General features: G+C 31.5%; 1 protein-coding gene across 1 annotated transcript in view; it reads left to right on the top strand.

Moving 5' to 3' along the window:
- LOC129738287 (collagen alpha chain CG42342) overlaps window positions 1-21015 on the top strand; it is a 287063-nt gene that overhangs the window by 127735 nt on the left and 138313 nt on the right. Inside the window, exon 4 of the mRNA XM_055729471.1 lies at window positions 13140-13175. Coding sequence (XP_055585446.1) covers window positions 13140-13175 — 36 coding nt within the window. The remainder of the gene's footprint in view (window positions 1-13139; window positions 13176-21015) is intronic.

Below are 21015 nucleotides of genomic sequence, written 5' to 3'. Positions count from 1 at the left end.
GGGAATCAATTGTTGAAATTTAATCCCGTGAGGGATGGGAGGAGGGGGCAGCCGACGCAGATGGGACATCCGGAAGGCGACTTCCGGACGGCCAACGATGCGATGGTCACTGTGTTTGCCTCGAAACGATCCGAGAAGAAGGAAACAAATTCCCATTAATACCTCTGGATAGAATGGATGGGTCCAGTCCTTATCGGCTTTGTCTAGTTGGCATCAGTTCAATAATGGCGGCCGAAGAAGGGTGTTTGCTTTTTGGCTCAGACGACCCTCGGATCATCATCCATCGGCCAAGATAGTCATGCTGCACTGGTTTTGGCATCATGTGACATGACGGATATTGTTCCAGGCGTTCGTTGGCTGCCAGGGAATGCAGCTCAGTTTCCTTCTGAACGTTCAATTGAAAAAGATTATACTACGTACATATGTATGTTGGATTCATTGTGAAGGTGGGTTGTTGGAACTGGGGCGTTTATCTTTACACTGATATGGATCGGCTGGTACATTGGAAAGAGGGATTCTATTTTAAAATTTTTGCTACCAAAAGAAATGGATATCGAATAAAAGAGGCCAAAAACAAAATCTAAGTCTCATTTTGTGTCAATTATTGCTCCAACATAGCCAGCACAGTCACAGTCACCCATCGAAAAACATATGGAATCTGCCACTGTCGTACTGAACTGCACACATCTACAATACACCTGCCTTTTACTCGATAACTATAACCAGCTCGATTTAGCTTGAATTCCTCACGAAATCGGGTACACATGGTTGGTCTGCACTTCTCAAATTAGACAGTGCGCTGTGTAAATCGCACCGTTATCTTCTACGATTTGTAGAGCACCACACTTCCTTCCGAAATGCTCTACACTCGTTTCCGAGTAGAACCGAAGCCGAGTGCCGAGCAAAACCGGTGCCCCAATAGCAACGCTACTGTGTGTGAAAGAGAAATCCTGAATCACACAACTGAAGTGCAATTTTTTCCTTCTCTTCCTACCACAGTAGGCAAACAAACAGCACGAAACGATATTGCTTCTTCTTCTTCCTTTTCTTGTTGGGAACGAACAAAACCTACTGAGTTGCTTTAGCGCTGCTCCCCTACACTTAATGTGATGATTTTTTTCTCTTGCTCTCACCCTGGCGAAGCCTTCTCTGCTCCTAGATTCGGTGTGATCCTTTCGTCTTAACAGAGCAGGGCAAGTGTTTCAGAACGAAAAGTTCACAGAGTTGCACTTTTCAAGCCGCTCGGGGAGAAATGGACAACCATGCGGGTAGGGGAAAACTGTACAAGACGCACCAGCGGGGTAAGATGGCCCATGTCATTCTTTCTTTAATATACACTATCCTACGGCTTCGAATGATGTTTTTCTTCATTTTTATTGTAGCAAACAAGCTTTTTCATCATTCAATAGATGAAAAGTTCACAAAATCTACTTTAGTTCTTAGAAACAGAGGATTAATGGAATCAGCGTAAAACTTGTAATTTTTCATAAGTAACATATAAGGTTTTATGGTAAAACAGCCTGCGCAATCTGACCAAACTACAGCTTATCGTTTTACCACTCATGTGCACTTTCGAAAGACTAAAAATATTTAGTTGTATTTTATTAACTTCCTACAAATTTTATCAAAAATCAATCATATGAAAATTGGGGCAGAATGCCCACAAGACCATGTGTTTTACGCACAAATTTTGAATGCTTTTAACTTTTGAGAAAACCCGAATATCAAAACAAAATGCCATTCTTTTCATTTGCTGACTCCCAAATTACGATAACAATGCATAATTATTGCAAATTTCATCCTTGTTCGAGGTAAAACGGTGCACCAATATTCGATTCGAAAAAATTATCGGCCGCCATGTTTGCCGCGATATTACTATATCAGTCAAAAAAATTGAATTTCGTTGCCTACTTGAAGGCGTTTTATATATAAGGATATTGAAAAGTGTATTTTGAAAAGCGAAATTTTCGATTAGTTTAGCAATACTAAATGATTTTTAGCCAAAGAATGATAGTTTACAAACATACGATGAACATGTAATTAAACATTAGGTGTTTCAATAATTACATTCCGTATAATCATTGTTCTATTTCTTACCACCCTTCCTGTTTGGTGCGTTCTGTCCACTAGTTTTGGCATTCTACCCCACGGTTTGTTTTCTGGCTGTTTTAATTTTTTTACAAAAATATAGTCAAAATCGAGTTTTTATTATATTTTTTCTTTTTGATAATACGTAAATTTCATCCTTGAATCGTCGTCAACTTTCAACTTGGTTCTTAAATGATTGGTATCGCTATAAATAGCAATTATGCTTAGCTGGTGCGTTTTGTACAGTTTTACCCTACATGTATCCAGACCCCCTGCGATCATATTTCAAATTTCACAGCCGCTAGCACAATGCTCTTAGATAAAACTACTTCCATGTATCTTAGGCAAATAAATGCTTCGTCTAACGCGTACAAGGGTCAAAAGAATGGTTTTTGGGATAAGAAGCTCATTCTCAACGTACAAAATTGATGATCTCTTTGAACATCAATAACGGAGCCGGCCGCGTCCTACTAGTTAATAGATAGTAAGGAAAAATGGAAAAAGGGGTGAAAGATATAAAATTGCGCCTTAGGACCGAAGTCACCTCTGCATCTTTAAAAAAAAAATCGTGCAGGAGGGTGGGAAAAATGAAAATCGAATTTTGATTCCTCGAGCTCCAGCGATTGAGTGTATCTCGACGAATCCGATAACATTAATGATGCTATTGTTTCTTTCGTAACGACACTCGAAAGACCACTTTCTGATTTTTTAATGAATTTCCAAGCTTGACCAAAACCCCTCTGGGCAAATAAACAACTGGTCCACCTGAGGCGCAATAGGGCAACTGCGCCGAAATACTGCTCGCACCACAAGAACCGCTAAGAAAATGTTCACAAAGGCTAGCGATGCATAAAGAAGATGTTATCGAATTCTCTTGCTGCATATGGCATTAAAAGAGCTCTCGGTCGTTTGCCAACCAATAATGTTCTGAGCCTTCTGAGAGAATGCCAAAAATAAAATCGTCTTGTGGTGTCAAAAATTATAGAGGCGTCACATCACTCTGTGCTGGCTCGAAGTTGTTCGAAGTTGTAGTCTCGCAGTATCATTGTTTAAAGAAGCCAAATCGTACATTTCCGATGATCAACATGGATTTTTCTCCGGCCGTTCGAATGATACAAATCTTTCGCAGTTTCTCTCCCAGTACATTAAATCGATCAGAGAAGGATATCAAATTGATACAGTTTACACGGAACTGAAAGCAGCGTTTGATCGAGTAAACCATCGAGTACTCTTAGCTAAACTCAAGCTCGGCACCCATGAATCTGACCCTTTCAGTAACCTGGCCGGTATCCCGCAGGGCAGCAATCTTCCTTAAAACACTATTTATGCATTGCCGATTGATATGATATGCTAATGGTTAGGATGTCAGCCAAATGGGTCATGTCGCGTTTCGAAAACCGATCATATACATTTTGCAGATGGGCCCAAAAAACTGACCTAGTAAAATAAGCTCAACCAAACTTCATATAGGGGTACCTCAAGGCGCTCAAAGTTTTGATTGTTTTGCCTTCAAAAATCACCAATTGGGGGACCAAAGGGATTTGGATAAATTGAAACTTTAATTTAGGAGCCAAATGACTTAAAAATGCATAATATAATCAAAATCTAATGTTATCTAAAAATAGTTGATTTTTGTCAAAAATCACGTCCCCAAAAGTCGATTTTTGCCTACAGATTTTTTTTTTTTAAGATAACACCAGACCTTGAAGCAATTCTAAATGTACTGCTATTTAACTTTCGCGGAAAATTAAACCCGTAGTCTGGAATTATCTCATTTCCAGAAAAACAATAGGAAGAACAAACTTCTTTAAGGACCTCGAACATGTGCTAAACAGCAAATTGATTTTTCGAGAACATTATTCGTTTATGATAGCAAAGGCCAACCGTAGTCTGGGATTGATATGCAGAAAATCTAGAGAATGGAAAGATCCATACTATCTGCGATCATTATTTTTCTCGCTCGTCCGATCAATTCTGGAAACCGCATCGATTGTCTGGAGCCCGAGCTCGTCTTATTGGTCCAGAACAGAGAACAACAAGGCGAGTCCCACGTGTTGCAGGCGGCCCTCGAGGCGTTCTTGTGCGGCCCGCGAAGCTATTTTTTAAATTTCTTTTTTTTCGATTTTTTTCTTCGATTGTCATAAAACACTAGTCCATACTAAATCAACCAAATTTGACAAGTGAGTAACTTGTCCCACAGTTCTTCAGATGGTTAACTTTCATGATTTTGTTCATGATTTTTTTTTTTTTTTTGATTGTTTATGTTATGGTATAGAAGTACATAATGAAGGAAGTAGGCTTTGCTGCGGTGATGACGGGTGTGTTTTTCTCAGCAGCAAAATTAAAAATAGAGAAAATTTTCGAAAATTAACGTTAAAAGTGGAGTGAATCGAATTGTGTGGACCTAAATTTTCCGGATCGGATATCGTACCTGCATTGAAATGGAATATGGCCGGAAGAGCTTTCCGCAGAAGCTTAATTCAAAATCATGGCAGATTCGGCAGCAGTTAATCGCTTACAAGTTTCCCAGCCCATTTGGCGCAGTAATGGTCGTTTTATGGTGAGGTCTGTCCATTTAATTTAGGTTCATTTCGAAGAAGTGTTGAATACTTTTGTAAGTTTAAACTACATCACTTTTCCTTAATTATCAATCCTATCTGCCAAGTAGGATTTTCAAACAAAACGAATAACCTTTCCTTTTCCTGTCTGAAACAGCATCTTTATATGTAGGGTCGTATGAGTTCTCTGCACCTGAAAAGTTGATGTAGCTGTTCAGATTAGCCCTATATGATTACATTGACTTACCACGGTGTGCATTGTGGTACCACACTGATTCGACTGAAGTATTTTAACGTTACCCAAATGTTAGTGTTGCTATTTGTGCTTGGTAAGCCGCTCTAAAAAGTAAACTTTTTTGGTTATGCGATTCATATAAAAATGTGGGTGAATTTAAGCGTTTTTAAAAAGATATAAGTGTCTCTGATTTCTTTTTCTAAATTAGTTTATTAGAAAGGGTATCTTAGTATCTTATGAATGGAAAATTTTGTATTGTCAAAATGAAATTCTACAAGCTTTGCCTTAAAATATGTTGAAAGGACACAGATTTCTTATTTTCTACATATGAAAAAGAAAGGATTATAACTAAATAACTCACTTCACTTCCATCTGTACCGTTGAGCCGTCAACACGTACGCCGGAGCATCGTATCGTTGCTGTGTACCTGCAGGAACATTTAACATTATTTATTTTTTCCTTACCTGTATTTCAATCAGCACTTTTCAGTGCTAAAATTATTTTCATTTTCTTTTATTCATATTTTCTCTTTTCTTTCCAGCGTGGGGAAGTCTTCGGCCGGCTCAAGGGCCGGAAGATAAGAGTACTAAGAAACCTTCTTCTTCTTCTTAAACTCTTAAAAACGAAAACATTCCACCAATAACGGTCACGATTCTTGACTTCAATGCCTTTCGAAAAGAAATCGTCACTTCCGTCAAGGATGTGAAGATTTCTTTTCAGATCGGTCGAAGGGGAACTGCTCGTATATTGGCGGAATCTTTTAATGATTTTCAAAAAAATTTAAATTATTTGAATAATAAAAAACACCAATTTTTTACGTACGACACTAGAGGTGATCGTCCTTTTAAAGTTGTACTTCGTGGTCTCACCGGCGATCAGACACCGGATGAGATCACAAATGAATTAAATTCTTTGTTAGGTTTTTCTCCAATTCAAGTAATTCAAATGAGGAAAAGAACCAACACGAATAATACCAGTAGTGTTGGTTTTGCTCCTGAACTTTATTTGATCCATTTTAAAAAGGATCAGGTTAAATATTTGAAAATTTTGGAAAAGGCTCGTCTTATGTTTCATTGTCGAGTAAAATTTGAACCTTTTCGTAAATCCCATACCAATTTTTTACAAAATATTACGCAATGTCGTCGTTGTCAAGCTTTTTGTCATGGCACTAAAAATTGTAGAATGAATGCCAGATGCATATTTTGCGGCTCATTCGATCATGAAAAATCTAAATGCCTTTTTGGTGGTGATAAGCCAAAAACAGAATTTTTTAAGTGGGCGAATTGCGCAGGTAATCATTCCTCGAATTCTCTAGATTGTCCCGTTAGGGCAAAAATTGTTGCTTCTAGAAAAAACCCCAAAGTTTCCAGAAAAGTTTCTTCTCCTCCTTCCTCTTTTTCGTCTACACACGTCAGACCGGCAAACAACCTGCCTGTTCGCAGTCAGCCTCGGCCTACATTGGAATCACGGCTGGGTAATACCCGAAGTGATTTTAATGTTACCTGGGCTGATTCTGCGCCGCAGACTCGTTGTTTATCGTTCTCAGAGGTGGTTGAAAATGGGTTGCCCTCTTCAGGTTTAACTAATAACAATGGGAAAAAACCAAGTCTCAACGTTCATGCGAAGGCTTGGAAAAATCCCCGAAATTCAAATACTTTTTCTTCTCCTTCCTCTTCTGATTCTAACAATTTTGTTGATTTGGGTGAGATTACTGAGGAAAAATTAAAATTTTTGCATCAAAATTTAATGGAAATGATGCAACTTATGTTGAAAGCAAATTCAATGTTTGAAGCTTTCCAAACTTCTTTTAATTATGCTAACAAAATTATTATGACTTTACGATTCCCTCATGGATCCAAATAGATGTTTAAATAATATGAATTGGAACGCTAGATCTTTGCTGGCTAACCAAGACGAGTTCTTTTTATTTTTGAAAACTCAAAAACATACATATTGCTGCCCCTCACTGAAACTTTTTTAAAGCCAGACAATAACTTGAAAAGCAATGCTTTCTTTAAAATTTTACGAAATGATCGACTTGATCGACAAGGTGGGGGTGTAGCTATTGTCATCAATAGTCGTCTCAAATTTAGACTTCTTCCTTCTTTCAATACAAAAGTCTTAGAAACAATTGGAATTGAATTAGAAACTTCTATGGGGAAAATTATAATTGTTGCCGCATATTTGCCTTTTCAATGTAGCGGTGAACAGAAAAATTTTTTGAAGGGAGATTTACAAAAACTCACCAGAAATAAATCTAAATTTTTTATTATTGGTGATTTTAATGCAAAAACACCGATCTTGGAATAATATTTCATCAAATTCAAATGGGAATATTTTGTTTAATGACTGCTCTGCAGGTTATTATACTGTTGAATATCCTAATGGGCATACTTGTTTCTCTTCGATTAGAAATCCTTTCACAATTGATTTGGTTCTAAACGGATTTAGGCGAGCATTGTAGTCAATTAGTTACTCATGCGGACCTCGATTCAGACCACCTTCCAGTAACTTTTTCTTTATCCCAAAGTCCCATTGAAAACCCTTTAAAATCAACTTTTAATTTTCAAAAGGCTAACTGGGAGCGATATATGAATTTTATTGAACGTAATTTAGATGTAAACGTTCCATTGAATTCAATAGAAGATATTGATTTGGCTGTAGAAAATTTGACAACTTCAATAGTCAATGCTAAAGCCGCTTCAATACCCAAAGTTAAACATAAATTTAATCAACCTTTGATCGATGATGATCTTCAGTTTTTGATACGACTGAAAAACATTCGTCGACGCCAATATCAACGTACTAGGGATCCTTATTTGAAATTAATTTATTGCGACCTTCAAAAAGAGATCAAACGTCGTTTAAATTTCATCCGTAATGAAAATTTTGCTAAAGCAGTAGAGGACATAAAACCCTACTCAAAGCCGTTTTGGAAATTAACTAAAATTCTGAAAAAGCCCCAGAAGCCAATTCCTACTTTGAAAGATGGGGATAAACTTCTTTTAACTAACGCGGAAAAAGCTCAAAAATAAGCCCAACAGTTTGAGTCTGCTCATGATTTTAATTTAAACGTTGTAAGTCCAATTGATGCTCAAATTTCCCTTGAATTTGATGATATTTTTTCTAAGCAAAATGTATTTGAAAGTTCCTGTGAGACAAATATTGATGAACTTAAATTGATTTTCAAAAAATTTAAAAATATGAAAGCTCCGGGGGAAGATGGGATTTTCTATATTCTTATTAAAAAGTTGCCTGAAAGCACTTTAAATTTTTTAGTTAAAATCTTCAATAAATGTTTTCACTTGGCTTATTTTCCCAATAAATGGAAAAATGCCAAAGTAACTCCAATTTTGAAACCTGGAAAAAGTGCTTCAGAGCCTTCAAGTTATCGACCAATTAGTTTGCTTCCTTCTTTAAGTAAACTATTTGAGAGAGTTATTTTGAATAGAATGATGATTCACATTAATCAGAATTCTGTTTTCCCTGATGAACAATTTGGTTTTCGTCATGGGCATTCTACTACACATCAACTTTTGAGTGTAACTAATATGATTAACGCTAGCAAATCTGAAGGTTATTCAACTGGTGTTGCTCTTCTAGATATTGAAAAAGCATTTGAAAGTGTTTGGCACAAAGGTTTAGTAGCTAAATAAGCTCGATTTGATTTTCCTGTATATCTCACTAAAATTATTCAAAATTATTTGACTAGCCGAACTTTGCAAGTAAGCTATCAAAATTCATGCTCTGAAAGGATACCCATTAGAGCTGGTGTCCCTCAGGGTAGTATACTTGGGCCTATTTTATACAATATTTTTACTTCTGATCTTCCTGATGTCCCAGAAGGAAAAGGTAGAAGATTATTTGCTGACGATACTTTGCTTTCAGCCAAAGGTCGAAATTTACGGGTGGTACGCAGTAGATTGCAACAAAATTTAAATTCCTTTTTGAATTACTTGAAAAAGTGGAAAATTTCTCCTAACGCTTCCAAAACTCAACTTATTTTATTTCCCCATAAGCCAAAAGCAAATTTTTTAAAACCTAATGAAAATCATTCCATAACTTTTAATGGGGTTTCTTTAGAATGGTCTGATCACGTGAAGTACTTGGGACTCACACTTGATCGGAATCTTTCTTTTAAGAATCACATTGAAGATATTCAATCTAAATGTAATAAATACACTAAATCTCTTTATTCTCTCATCAACAGGAAATCCCGACTTTGCCTGAAGAATAAGATGCTTATTTACAAGCAAGTCTTCCGACCAGCGATAATGTATGCAGTTCCGATTTGGTCTAGCTGCTGCGTGACGAGGAAAAAAGCCATCCAGAGGATTCAGAACAAGGTTCTGAAAATGATTTTGCGGCTTCCACCTTGGCACAGCACCGAAGATCTTCATCGGATTGCAGGCATTGAATCTATCGAAGAGATGGCCAACAAAATCATCTCCAACTTCAGAGGCAAATCGATGCAGTCTTCCATCGCAGAGATTCGCTCTCTCTACAATTAGTTTAATTTTAGGATAGCTTTAGTTTTTAGATTAAAATATTTTTTTTTTCACTACAGGATGTTCTCCTTTATAAAAATGCTTGATTGTGCTCAGCAAATTTAAGTCGAATAAATAAATTTTAGTGATTATTAAGCTATAGGGCTCTGAAAGTTCATTATTGAACTGAACACCTAATTTAATGTATTAATGTAATATAAATGTAATGATGAATAGGTACTAATACAGATATATACAAAAATAACCCACTTCAATATAATGTACACTAACAAATTTATATTCTACATGGTTTTATTTCAATACAAAAAATCTCAAAATTGCTATAGACACGAATTATCTTTGATAATTACACCTCATGATCAACATTTATTGATTCAAAACGTTGTCATTACTAAAAACATAATGAATTGTTTATTAAAGAAAATAAAAATACATTTTTCCATTTTCATTTTTAGTATAGCCGAATTCACGACAAATTTTTTTTTTACCGTGATAAAATCTAAAAACTACTGTATTGAATTTTTTTTATCCAGATGACATTTTTCCCTGTTATTCAACTATCACTTTAAAATTTGTAGAAAAAAAAAATGAAAGCGGACCGGGTGAATAAACTAAAAATCGGAAGGCTACAGATTATCATAGGCATGCTCAAAAACTGGCAAAAAAACATTAACAAGAGCACTTTTTTGTTCCAGAATATTGAGGGCTCTTGTCGACAAGATCGACATAGGATTCTAATCAACATGACTTAAAATTAAAAGCCAAATGTGGTACGACTTAAGAAGTTTGGGACGACTATTTTCAGGAATTTCTTAGAGAAATCATGCCAAACATTAAAAACTTGTATCATTTTACTTTTAGGGCTTGTGACATAGCTCAGTTGGCAAGTCTGTTGCTTGCTGAGCCGATGTCCGCGAGTTCGAGCTCAAGAGTAAATATCGAACACAGCTGTACCGGATAAGTTTTTCAATATTTGTCCGTCAACTGGAACGTTGATAAAGTCGCGAATGCCATAAAGATGGTAAAACGACTATAATCAAAACAAAAAAAAAAATACTTTAAAATCAGCAATCCTCATTATCTAAGTATGATTAGCTTTGGAAATCTGATCACAGTGGTATTTTAATTTACTAAGCTAGGAAAATCCATAAAATCTGCAAAATTAATCTAGAATCAAAAATGTTAAATTTAATTATTGGAAAATATGTTTGAAAATCTGACTAGTATATCTGAAAAAATCTTAGTTAAAAACCTCAATAAAATGATCCTATACGAAACTTTGGATTTTCAATCAATAATTAAATTCAAACAGTTTTTTAAGAAACAATCGCTTGCTTCGTGGAAAAATTAAATTGTGGAAAAACTTCTCGAAATGAGCACAGAATGAAATTTTATCAACTTAAAATATATTCATCACGCTTTTTGTCATCGATGTTGTAAAGCTTCAGACTTTTAAAAGAGAATTATGAAGAAAAGAACCATCTGTTGAAAAAATGACTTGTCTCGAAAAAACGGTTCAAACTGTTATACGAAACAAAAAAATCGCTTCAAATTTTTCTTTTTAATAAACTTGTAAGGGAAGCAAATGATGGCTTACCAGAGATGGAAAATGTGGAACAGCTTTTCGTACAATGAAAAACCTTTCGGAAAGCCATGAAGAAGGTTACTAATGGCGGACCTACAGGGAAGTTTACCTGCTATTCAAGAAATCAAGAATGAGAACTGGAACTTGGACGAACTTCGTTTGAAAATCTGTGAATTTGCCCAACTTTGTTCAACTCCTAGTTTTAAACGGAGTTTCGAATATAAAAAAAAAAGGTTTTTCATCGATCGAAAACAAAAAATCATCAAGTAATATTTTTCATCCAAAGTTGAATTTTTTGGAACTTTCAGTACTTCTTGGGCGATTTTTTAATGAACAATTTTGATTCCCCATACAAATTTCCATGCAAAATTAAAACGCGTTGCGCTAATTTAGGACTGAATGGATCGCTTCCAAAAATTTTATTGCTATTTCTGGCAACACAAACAACCAAAAAAGTTATGGGAGAAGTAAAAATTTAAGAATTTGAAATTTCCATACAAAGCTTGCAGCGGTTTAATGCACATGCACGTCTTAAACTACGTTAATCTCTCATCCACCATATTGTTTGATGATCAAGATTCGATCTCAAGATAGTTGGCATAGAAGACAAAGATTCTCTCGACTACGCTGAGTTTAGTTGGCTTATAAGGCACCAGGATTTCCCTGTCATTGATTAGAAATAAAAAAAAAGATCAAACAGTTTTAGTTATATTTTAGGAAAAAGAAATTTTTTGCCTAAACGCATTTTTCAAAAAAATCAGTATGAAATAGGTAGGGTAACGGACTTATTTTGGGGCAGGGGACCTATTTTGGGCCACCATGTCTAGCTTTCTTATAAAGAAACTAATAATGAAAAAATTAGTGCATTACATTAAGTGCGCTGGTTTCAATTATATTTGTTAAAAAAATTCATGATAAGTTGCTTTATAAGAGAGCTAGACAAGGTGGTCCAAAATAGGTCATTTGGTCCAAAATAAGTCCGTTACTCTATGTTTTGTCAAAAATCGGTATTCGGTTGATACAGATTCTTGGTAAAAAAATTTGTCAAAAATGGGTATTGGCATCGCTGCTGTGAATCGACCGAACTTGGCAGGACTGCCAAACGATTGGACGATGATGTAAGTCGCTAAAACAAACATTTTCTGGAGGTAAAAATAAAATACGATAAAATTAAACAAAAAACTGAGAGTTTTTGAAAGCTTTATTTAACTTACTTAACCTCTCAGTTCTCAATCAATCTGGAAGAATGTTTTGCTGTGAAAAACTTTGTAATGTATTTACATTTCAGTATATGATAAAAATTTTATTTCTTTACCAATCATTTGTGAAAATAAAAATGCAAAAAAAGAAAATGTAAATTTTTAAAAATAAAAAATATGAAATACTGGTGCAAAATTCACACCTTGCAATCCATTACCCCGTCAAAAATTTTCAAACCATCATTTATAGTCTTCAAGGAAAATTCGATCGTTCGCTTTTGAAGAATTTGTCTAGTTTTTTTTCTCATCACACACACAAACTCATCAGGGGCACCGGAGAAAACCGATAAAAGCACACGTGTGGCAAATTTATGGGTATGATAAAAACACCTCCTTTCTTCATTGAGACTACACATCCACCCATTCCGTGTTGCCCCTGCTGCTACTAATGGGTGTCTTAAAAAGTCAGTCAGTCCCCAATATGACCATAATTTATCGCTTTATTGCCACCCGTTTGCTTCTTTGTCCAGAATCTTTTCTTTTACATTCTGGGATTCACTATGTGTTTTCTAGTCAGGATTTCAGTATGTGTTTTTTTCTCTGTTTTTTAAATACTAACTTTTTGTCTCCCAACAGAAGGTCAAATCATTCCATTTAACGATAATCGTTTAAAGTTAATGGTTCCCCGAATGTTCTAGCGTGTGTGCCTGTCTATTCGTTCCTCTACGGTCGATGTTTGTTTCTACGATTATTGCTCATTTCACTCGATTTAACTGCGCTCTTAAGTTTGGGTGGACAAACTTGGAACACCGCTTTAAGGGACTTTTATTTCCTATTCCCACCAGCAGAGTGCGCTCCCGGGCTCAAGTGGATGACATAAAATTTAACTTCTCCCATTTTTAGTTATGATTTTTTTTCATGAATAAAAAAAACCTTTAAATTTTTCTCTCTCTTTTTTCCTTCCAGGGTCCAACTGGTCCACCTGGCAAAAATGGCCTTCCGGTAAGTCGGTCTCAGTATTGAGTGATTTTTTCTTCTCGGAAAGCAAACGGCAGCTAAATGGTTAATGGCCATCCTAGTAGGTCATAAATAATTACTGTTTAAATATCCGAACAGGAGAAAATGAGAAATTATTTTTCCAAACACGCCTACTTGATGCGATAGGGATCATCGTCACGGAAATTTTTTTGTCTGCTTTTTTTTTGTCTTCAAAAGTTCAGTTAAACCTACAAAAAAAAGAATAAAATGTAATCGCCGCATAAAAATCTGTTAAAAAATGCAGTTGCGTGTCAGTTGCCTTGCCAAGTAATCTCAGTAAAACAATTTAAAATTTCTCAATCAAACTCTGGGAGGTCCCCGGCAGAATGGTATCAATTACTGGGGACGGAATTTGTCCGCACAACTCAGAGGAGGCTTTTTTGGGGTCAAAACCGAAGGGTAGCGACACCCAGCTCTGGTCCCAGCTCAGCATCCCCAAATGATACCGAACCATCGCAGAAACATATTTAAAATAAATTAAAATCAACTTCCTCGGTGGTGCAACTCCCCGGAGCGAATGATTGAAAGAGCGAAAGAAAAATTATCGGTTCACCATTATTAGACCGGTTGCTATTTTGAATTTCGAAGCATCGATTGGTTCTGAGTTTTTTTAATTTTTTTTTTTTTTTTTTGAAGATTCTAGTTATCGAAAACAAACATTGGGAGGTTCAAAGTTTTGAACCTAAGCTATTAGATTTTTTTATTAAATAAACTCAAAACTGTTTGAAGTTTTGAAAATTCGAATTTAGGCCGGTCTAAAGTAGACATATTGCAAAAAAAAAACACTCCGGCCGGTATCGATAACACATTTCCGCGACAGGTTGTTGCCATAATTTCATTCCTTGTGTTCCCTCTGATTTAACATTTACATGCACAGGGCACATTTGGGGACCCCTCACTGAGTTTCAATCCGAGGATTCCTCCCACCAGACTGAAAACTTGCGAAAACAAAATCGAAAAAAATAACTAAAGGCCAGAAGAACTCGGAGAACTAATAGGTTCCACGAAATTGATATTTATACTACATTTATTGTGACATTCGTTGACGCGCCGAAAGTTGTTTGAGTTCGGTACCCGAGCAAAAGAAGAAGTGGAAACATGAACATAAAAAAAAGATAAAAATAAAAAAAAATTCATAAAAAAATACAAAGGTTACAAGAGAGACATGAAAGTTAAAAAAAATAATTTCTGCTCCCTCAATTTTTGAAATTGTTGCCATTTTTGTCATTTTTTGTCATTTTTGTCATTTTTGTCATTTTTGTCATTTTTGTCATTTTTGTCATTTTTGTCATTTTTGTCATTTTTGTCATTTTTGTCATTTTTGTCATTTTTGTCATTTTTGTCATTTTTGTCATTTTTGTCATTTTTGTCATTTTTGTCATTTTTGTCATTTTTGTCATTTTTGTCATTTTTGTCATTTTTGTCATTTTTGTCATTTTTGTCCTTTTTGTCATTTTTGTCATTTTTGTCATTTTTGTCATTTTTGTCATTTTTGTCATTTTTTGTCATTTTTGTCATTTTTGTCATTTTTGTCATTTTTGTTATTTTTGTCATTTTTGTCATTTTTGTCATTTTTGTCATTTTTGTCATTTTTGTCATTTTTGTCATTTTTGTCATTTTTGTCATTTTTGTCATTTTTGTCATTTTTGTCATTTTTGTCATTTTTGTCATTTTTGTCATTTTTGTCATTTTTGTCATTTTTGTCATTTTTGTCATTTTTGTCATTTTTGTCATTTTTGTCATTTTTGTCATTTTTGTCATTTTTGTCATTTTTGTCATTTTTGTCATTTTTGTCATTTTTGTCATTTTTGTCATTTTTGTCATTTTTGTCATTTTTGTCATTTTTGTCATTTTTGTCATTTTTGTCATTTTTGTCATTTTTGTCATTTTTGTCATTTTTGTCATTTTTGTCATTTTTGTCATTTTTGTCATTTTTGTCATTTTTGTCATTTTTGTCATTTTTGTCATTTTTGTCATTTTTGTCATTTTTGTCATTTTTGTCATTTTTGTCATTTTTGTCATTTTTGTCATTTTTGTCATTTTTGTCATTTTTGTCATTTTTGTCATTTTTGTCATTTTTGTCATTTTTGTCATTTTTGTCATTTTTGTCATTTTTGTCATTTTTGTCATTTTTGTCATTTTTGTCATTTTGTCATTTTTGTCATTTTTGTCATTTTTGTCATTTTTGTCATTTTTGTCATTTTTGTCATTTTTGTCATTTTTGTCATTTTTGTCATTTTTGTCATTTTTGTCATTTTTGTCATTTTTGTCATTTTTGTCATTTTTGTCATTTTTGTCATTTTTGTCATTTTTGTCATTTTTGTCATTTTTGTCATTTTTGTCATTTTTGTCATTTTTGTCATTTTTGTCATTTTTGTCATTTTTGTCATTTTTGTCATTTTTGTCATTTTTGTCATTTTTGTCATTTTTGTCATTTTTGTCATTTTTGTCATTTTTGTCATTTTTGTCATTTTTGTCATTTTTGTCATTTTTGTCATTTTTGTCATTTTTGTCATTTTTGTCATTTTTGTCATTTTTGTCATTTTTGTCATTTTTGTCATTTTTGTCATTTTTGTCATTTTTGTCATTTTTGTCATTTTTGTCATTTTTGTCATTTTTGTCATTTTTGTCATTTTTGTCATTTTTGTCATTTTTGTCATTTTTGTCATTTTTGTCATTTTTGTCATTTTTGTCATTTTTGTCATTTTTGTCATTTTTGTCATTTTTGTCATTTTTGTCATTTTTGTCATTTTTGTCATTTTTGTCATTTTTGTCATTTTTGTCATTTTTGTCATTTTTGTCATTTTTGTCATTTTTGTCATTTTTGTCATTTTTGTCATTTTTGTCATTTTTGTCATTTTTGTCATTTTTGTCATTTTTGTCATTTTTGTCATTTTGTCATTTTTGTCATTTTTGTCATTTTTGTCATTTTTGTCATTTTTGTCATTTTTGTCATTTTTGTCATTTTTGTCATTTTTGTCATTTTTGTCATTTTTGTCATTTTTGTCATTTTTGTCATTTTTGTCATTTTTGTCATTTTTGTCATTTTTGTCATTTTTGTCATTTTTGTCATTTTTGTCATTTTTGTCATTTTTGTCATTTTTGTCATTTTTGTCATTTTTGTCATTTTTGTCATTTTTGTCATTTTTGTCATTTTTGTCATTTTTGTCATTTTTGTCATTTTTGTCATTTTTGTCATTTTTGTCATTTTTGTCATTTTTGTCATTTTTGTCATTTTTGTCATTTTTGTCATTTTTGTCATTTTTGTCATTTTTGTCATTTTTGTCATTTTTGTCATTTTTGTCATTTTTGTCATTTTTGTCATTTTTGTCATTTTTGTCATTTTTGTCATTTTTGTCATTTTTGTCATTTTTGTCATTTTTGTCATTTTTGTCATTTTTGTCATTTTTGTCATTTTTGTCATTTTTGTCATTTTTGTCATTTTTGTCATTTTTGTCATTTTTGTCATTTTTGTCATTTTTGTCATTTTTGTCATTTTTGTCATTTTTGTCATTTTTGTCATTTTTGTCATTTTTGTCATTTTTGTCATTTTTGTCATTTTTGTCATTTTTGTCATTTTTGTCATTTTTGTCATTTTTGTCATTTTTGTCATTTTTGTCATTTTTGTCATTTTTGTCATTTTTGTCATTTTTGTCATTTTTGTCATTTTTGTCATTTTTGTCATTTTTGTCATTTTTGTCATTTTTGTCATTTTTGTCATTTTTGTCATTTTTGTCATTTTTGTCATTTTTGTCATTTTTGTCATTTTTGTCATTTTTGTCATTTTTGTCATTTTTGTCATTTTTGTCATTTTTGTCATTTTTGTCATTTTTGTCATTTTTGTCATTTTTGTCATTTTTGTCATTTTTGTCATTTTTGTCATTTTTGTCATTTTTGTCATTTTTGTCATTTTTGTCATTTTTGTCATTTTTGTCATTTTTGTCATTTTTGTCATTTTTGTCATTTTTGTCATTTTTGTCATTTTTGTCATTTTTGTCATTTTTGTCATTTTTGTCATTTTTGTCATTTTTGTCATTTTTGTCATTTTTGTCATTTTTGTCATTTTTGTCATTTTTGTCATTTTTGTCATTTTTGTCATTTTTGTCATTTTTGTCATTTTTGTCATTTTTGTCATTTTTGTCATTTTTGTCATTTTTGTCATTTTTGTCATTTTTGTCATTTTTGTCATTTTTGTCATTTTTGTCATTTTTGTCATTTTGTCATTTTTGTCATTTTTGTCATTTTTGTCATTTTTGTCATTTTTGTCATTTTTGTCATTTTTGTCATTTTTGTCATTTTTGTCATTTTTGTCATTTTTGTCATTTTTGTCATTTTTGTCATTTTTGTCATTTTTGTCATTTTTGTCATTTTTGTCATTTTTGTCATTTTTGTCATTTTTGTCATTTTTGTCATTTTTGTCATTTTTGTCATTTTTGTCATTTTTGTCATTTTTGTCATTTTTGTCATTTTTGTCATTTTTGTCATTTTTGTCATTTTTGTCATTTTTGTCATTTTTGTCATTTTTGTCATTTTTGTCATTTTTGTCATTTTTGTCATTTTTGTCATTTTTGTCATTTTTGTCATTTTTGTCATTTTTGTCATTTTTGTCATTTTTGTCATTTTTGTCATTTTTGTCATTTTTGTCATTTTTGTCATTTTTGTCATTTTTGTCATTTTTGTCATTTTTGTCATTTTTGTCATTTTTGTCATTTTTGTCATTTTTGTCATTTTTGTCATTTTTGTCATTTTTGTCATTTTTGTCATTTTTGTCATTTTTGTCATTTTTGTCATTTTTGTCATTTTTGTCATTTTTGTCATTTTTGTCATTTTTGTCATTTTTGTCATTTTTGTCATTTTTGTCATTTTTGTCATTTTTGTCATTTTTGTCATTTTTGTCATTTTTGTCATTTTTGTCATTTTTGTCATTTTTGTCATTTTTGTCATTTTTGTCATTTTTGTCATTTTTGTCATTTTTGTCATTTTTGTCATTTTTGTCATTTTTGTCATTTTTGTCATTTTTGTCATTTTTGTCATTTTTGTCATTTTTGTCATTTTTGTCATTTTTGTCATTTTGTCATTTTTGTCATTTTTGTCATTTTTGTCATTTTTGTCATTTTTGTCATTTTTGTCATTTTTGTCATTTTGTCATTTTTGTCATTTTTGTCATTTTTGTCATTTTTGTCATTTTTGTCATTTTTGTCATTTTTGTCATTTTTGTCATTTTTGTCATTTTTGTCATTTTTGTCATTTTTGTCATTTTTGTCATTTTTGTCATTTTTGTCATTTTGTCATTTTTGTCATTTTTGTCATTTTTGTCATTTTTGTCATTTTTGTCATTTTTGTCATTTTTGTCATTTTTGTCATTTTTGTCATTTTTGTCATTTTTGTCATTTTGTCATTTTTGTCATTTTTGTCATTTTTGTCATTTTTGTCATTTTTGTCATTTTTGTCATTTTTGTCATTTTTGTCATTTTGTCATTTGTCATTTTTGTCATTTTTGTCATTTTTGTCATTTTTGTCATTTTTGTCATTTTTGTCATTTTTGTCATTTTTGTCATTTTTGTCATTTTTGTCATTTTTGTCATTTTTGTCATTTTTGTCATTTTTGTCATTTTTGTCATTTTTGTCATTTTTGTCATTTTTGTCATTTTTGTCATTTTTGTCATTTTTGTCATTTTTGTCATTTTTGTCATTTTTGTCATTTTTGTCATTTTTGTCATTTTTGTCATTTTTGTCATTTTTGTCATTTTTGTCATTTTTGTCATTTTTGTCATTTTTGTCATTTTTGTCATTTTTGTCATTTTTGTCATTTTTGTCATTTTTGTCATTTTTGTCATTTTTGTCATTTTTGTCATTTTTGTCATTTTTGTCATTTTGTCATTTTTGTCATTTTTGTCATTTTTGTCATTTTTGTCATTTTTGTCATTTTTGTCATTTTTGTCATTTTTGTCATTTTTGTCATTTTTGTCATTTTTGTCATTTTTGTCATTTTGTCATTTTTGTCATTTTTGTCATTTTTGTCATTTTTGTCATTTTGTCATTTTTGTCATTTTTTGTCATTTTTGTCATTTTTGTCATTTTTGTCATTTTTGTCATTTTTGTCATTTTTTGTCATTTTTGTCATTTTTGTCATTTTTGTCATTTTTGTCATTTTTGTCATTTTTGTCATTTTTGTCATTTTTGTCATTTTTGTCATTTTTGTCATTTTTGTCATTTTTGTCATTTTTGTCATTTTTGTCATTTTTGTCATTTTTGTCATTTTTGTCATTTTTGTCATTTTTGTCATTTTTGTCATTTTTGTCATTTTTGTCATTTTTGTCATTTTTGTCATTTTTGTCATTTTTGTCATTTTTTGTCATTTTTGTCATTTTTGTCATTTTTGTCATTTTTGTCATTTTTGTCATTTTTGTCATTTTTGTCATTTTTGTCATTTTGTCATTTTTGTCATTTTTGTCATTTTTGTCATTTTTGTCATTTTTGTCATTTTTGTCATTTTTGTCATTTTTGTCATTTTTGTCATTTTTGTCATTTTTGTCATTTTTGTCATTTTTGTCATTTTTGTCATTTTTGTCATTTTTGTCATTTTTGTCATTTTTGTCATTTTTGTCATTTTTGTCATTTTGTCATTTTTGTCATTTTTGTCATTTTTGTCATTTTTGTCATTTTTGTCATTTTTGTCATTTTTGTCATTTTTGTCATTTTTGTCATTTTTGTCATTTTTGTCATTTTTGTCATTTTGTCATTTTTGTCATTTTTGTCATTTTTGTCATTTTTGTCATTTTTGTCATTTTTGTCATTTTTGTCATTTTTGTCATTTTTGTCATTTTTGTCATTTTTGTCATTTTTTGTCATTTTTGTCATTTTTGTCATTTTGTCATTTTTGTCATTTTTGTCATTTTTGTCATTTTTGTCATTTTTGTCATTTTTGTCATTTTGTCATTTTTGTCATTTTTGTCATTTTGTCATTTTTGTCATTTTTGTCATTTTTGTCATTTTTGTCATTTTTGTCATTTTTGTCATTTTTGTCATTTTTGTCATTTTTGTCATTTTTGTCATTTTTGTCATTTTTGTCATTTTTGTCATTTTTGTCATTTTTGTCATTTTTGTCATTTTTGTCATTTTTGTCATTTTTGTCATTTTTGTCATTTTTGTCATTTTTGTCATTTTTGTCATTTTTGTCATTTTTGTCATTTTTGTCATTTTTGTCATTTTTTGTCATTTTTGTCATTTTTGTCATTTTTGTCATTTTTGTCATTTTTGTCATTTTTGTCATTTTTGTCATTTTTGTCATTTTTGTCATTTTTGTCATTTGTCTTTTGTCATTTTTGTCATTTTTGTCATTTTTGTCATTTTTGTCATTTTTTGTCATTTTTGTCATTTTTGTCATTTTTGTCATTTTTGTCATTTTTGTCATTTTTGTCATTTTTGTCATTTTTGTCATTTTTGTCATTTTTGTCATTTTTGTCATTTTTGTCATTTTTGTCATTTTTGTCATTTTTGTCATTTTTGTCATTTTTGTCATTTTTGTCATTTTTGTCATTTTTGTCATTTTTGTCATTTTTGTCATTTTTGTCATTTTTGTCATTTTTGTCATTTTTGTCATTTTTGTCATTTTTGTCATTTTGTCATTTTTGTCATTTTTGTCATTTTTGTCATTTTTGTCATTTTTTGTCATTTTTGTCATTTTTGTCATTTTTGTCATTTTTTGTCATTTTTGTCATTTTTGTCATTTTTGTCATTTTTGTCATTTTTGTCATTTTTGTCATTTTTGTCATTTTTGTCATTTTTGTCATTTTTGTCGATT

Source organism: Uranotaenia lowii, chromosome 1 (genome assembly GCF_029784155.1).
Source record: "Uranotaenia lowii strain MFRU-FL chromosome 1, ASM2978415v1, whole genome shotgun sequence".
NCBI lineage: Eukaryota > Metazoa > Arthropoda > Insecta > Diptera > Culicidae > Uranotaenia > Uranotaenia lowii.
This window is presented reverse-complemented; position numbering and strand designations above follow the sequence as displayed.